The following is a 2,532-nucleotide window of genomic DNA, read 5'->3' on the forward strand; positions in this document are numbered from 1 at the left end:
GAGAGTGAGGGATTGAGGGGAATGGGGGACAGAGAGTGAGGGATTGAGGGGAATAGGGACAGAGAGTGTGGGATTGAGGGGAATAGGGGACAGAGAGTGAGGGATTGAGGGGAATAGGGACAGAGAGTGAGGGATTGAGGGGAATAGGGGACAGAGAGTGAGGGATTGAGGGGAATGAGGGACGGAGAGTGAGGGATTGAGGGGAATGGGGGACAGAGAGTGAGGGATTGAGGGGAATAGGGACAGAGAGTGAGGGATTGAGTGGAATAGGGGACAGAGAGTGAGGGATTGAGGGGAATAGGGGACAGAGACTGAGGGATTGAGGGGAATAGGGGATAGAGAGTGAGGGATTGAGTGGAATAGGGGACAGAGAGTGTAGAACTTAAGGGAATGGGGGATAGAGAGTGGGGGATTGCGCCTCACTTTGTTAGTCATCAGTAAATGGGAGTCTAAGGTGATCCACATATACAGGGTGTACCTTGAGTGCATGGTGTAACATGGCACCAGACTGATAAACGCTTGAATATTGTGACTGTTAAGATTGTTTGAAGAAATCGATGATGAACTTGATGTGCCCTTTCCAGCATTGTTCAATTGTCTGGCTCCTGGGGAGAAAGGGTTGTCCTCTGACAAGAGGCTGTGTGAATTGGGCCATCCCCCTGGAGTTTCAGAGAAAGAGAGGGAATCACACTGAAACAGCCTGGGCTTAGGGGTGGCATGGTGAGGCAGTCAGGGGCAGTTTGCTCCCTGCCTGGGGAAGGTGGGAGTACACTCTCACAGCAGCAAGCCCCCTCCAACACACACACCCACCACATTTGGATCTGCGATGGGTAGAACACGCCTTCAGTGTTCTGCAGTCTCCAGTGTTGCAGATACTAAAGGCCAGGATGGATAGATACATTGTCGGTGCCTGGGGGATGAGACAGTACCTGGGGAGCAGGCAGGAATGTGGAGTTGCCAATTAGCAGTATTGGCTATTGAGTGATGGAGAGCAGGCTCGAAGGGCCGAATGGACTTATCTCCTTCTGTCTCTCCTGTTTGTGAGGTCCTTCTGTCATTTGAAGGGACTCGGGCATTCGCTTTGGGAGAGGGGTTGGGTCCATTGATGGGGACCAGCATGGTGACTCCCACCATTATCTTTGCTCCTCTGCCCTGCTGTGCCGGACAGTGCTGTGCCTTGCCATGCCGTGCCATGCCATGCCGTGCTGTGCCATGCTGTGCTGTGCCATGCCGTGCGTGCTGTGTCATGCTGTGCCGTGTCATGCTGTGCTGTGCCGTGCAGTGCCGTGCTGTGCCGAGCTGTGCCGTGCTGTCCTGTGTCGTGCTCTGTTGTGCCGTGCCGTATTGTGTCGTGCTGTGCCGTGTCGTGCGGTGCTGTGTTGTGTCGTGCTGTGCTGTGTCGTGCTGTGCCATGCTGTGTTGTGCCGTGCTGTACCGTGCCGTGCCATGCCATGCCGTGCTGTGCTGTGCCGTGCCGTGTCGTGCTGTGCTGTGCCGTGCTGTGCTGTGTCATGCTGTGCCGTGCCGTGCCATGCTGTGCCGTGCCGTGCTGTGTCATGCTGTGCTGTTCTGTGCCGTGCCGTGCCGTGCCGTGCTGTGCTGTGCTGTGCCGTGCCGTGCCGTGCTGTGCTGTGCTGTGACGTGCTGTGCTGTGCTGTGTCATGCTGTGCCGTGCTGTGCTGTGCCGTGCCGTGCCGTGCCGTGCCGTGCTGTGCTGTGCTGTGCTGTGTCATGCTGTGCTGTGCCGTGCTGTGTCATGCTGTGATTGTTTGGCTGGGGCAGGAGTCTTTGTACCTACTCTTCTCCAAAGCTGCACGGGCCACGTTCAAACCTTCTCTTCATTCCACCAACATTACATTTCACACATGTGCCGCAGGCACATCCTGAAATAACTCCTCAGAGAGCGGCATCCCATCTGCAGTCACCCTTTATTTACAAATACACTGCCTTGGACAATAGCACCGCCTCTCCCCTAAGCCCGGTATTCAGCATCTCAATATCCCCAACATTCACCCTTTTATGTCAGCCTGGGCTCCCTGATTGGACCGGATTAACAGTCCCAACCAGGGAACTCAGATCCTCAGGGCTCCCACTGCCTGACCTCATCACAATCACTGTACGCTTGACCCAACCATCTTCCCATTGAGACTTCAATTTGTGTGTTTTTGGGTCCCCACAGGGTCTGATCAATGCTCTGTTGTGTGTTCGCAGTGTGTTCAGCAGCTTCCAAACTCGTTGATGTTCACAATTACCAGGTGGTGATCCCCAGGAGGATCCACACGAAACACAGGCGATCGAGTGAGGTACTGCCTGAGACCCACAAATGGCACACAGCTCACCAACAGCATGAGTTCAGGCCAAACAGTTTGAATCAGGACCATCAGCAGATTGAATGAATTTTATCCAGTGACAGGAACACAGGGATGGTGACAGAGGGGTAATTGTGGGAGCAGACAGGAACACAGGGATGGTGACAGAGGGGTAATTGTGGGAGCAGACAGGAACACAGGGGGGATAATGACAGAGGGGTAA

General features: G+C 54.5%; 1 protein-coding gene across 1 annotated transcript in view; it reads left to right on the forward strand.

Moving 5' to 3' along the window:
* The window catches only part of LOC125487328 (zinc metalloproteinase-disintegrin-like ecarin), a 30,401-nt gene that overhangs the window by 1,348 nt on the left and 26,521 nt on the right, over nt 1–2,532 (forward strand). Inside the window, exon 2 of the mRNA XM_048618515.1 lies at nt 2,212–2,303. Within this exon, the coding sequence (XP_048474472.1) occupies nt 2,212–2,303 (92 nt within the window). The remainder of the gene's footprint in view (nt 1–2,211; nt 2,304–2,532) is intronic.

Source organism: Rhincodon typus, chromosome 40 (assembly GCF_021869965.1).
Source record: "Rhincodon typus isolate 14 chromosome 40, sRhiTyp1.1, whole genome shotgun sequence".
Classification (NCBI taxonomy): domain Eukaryota; kingdom Metazoa; phylum Chordata; class Chondrichthyes; order Orectolobiformes; family Rhincodontidae; genus Rhincodon; species Rhincodon typus.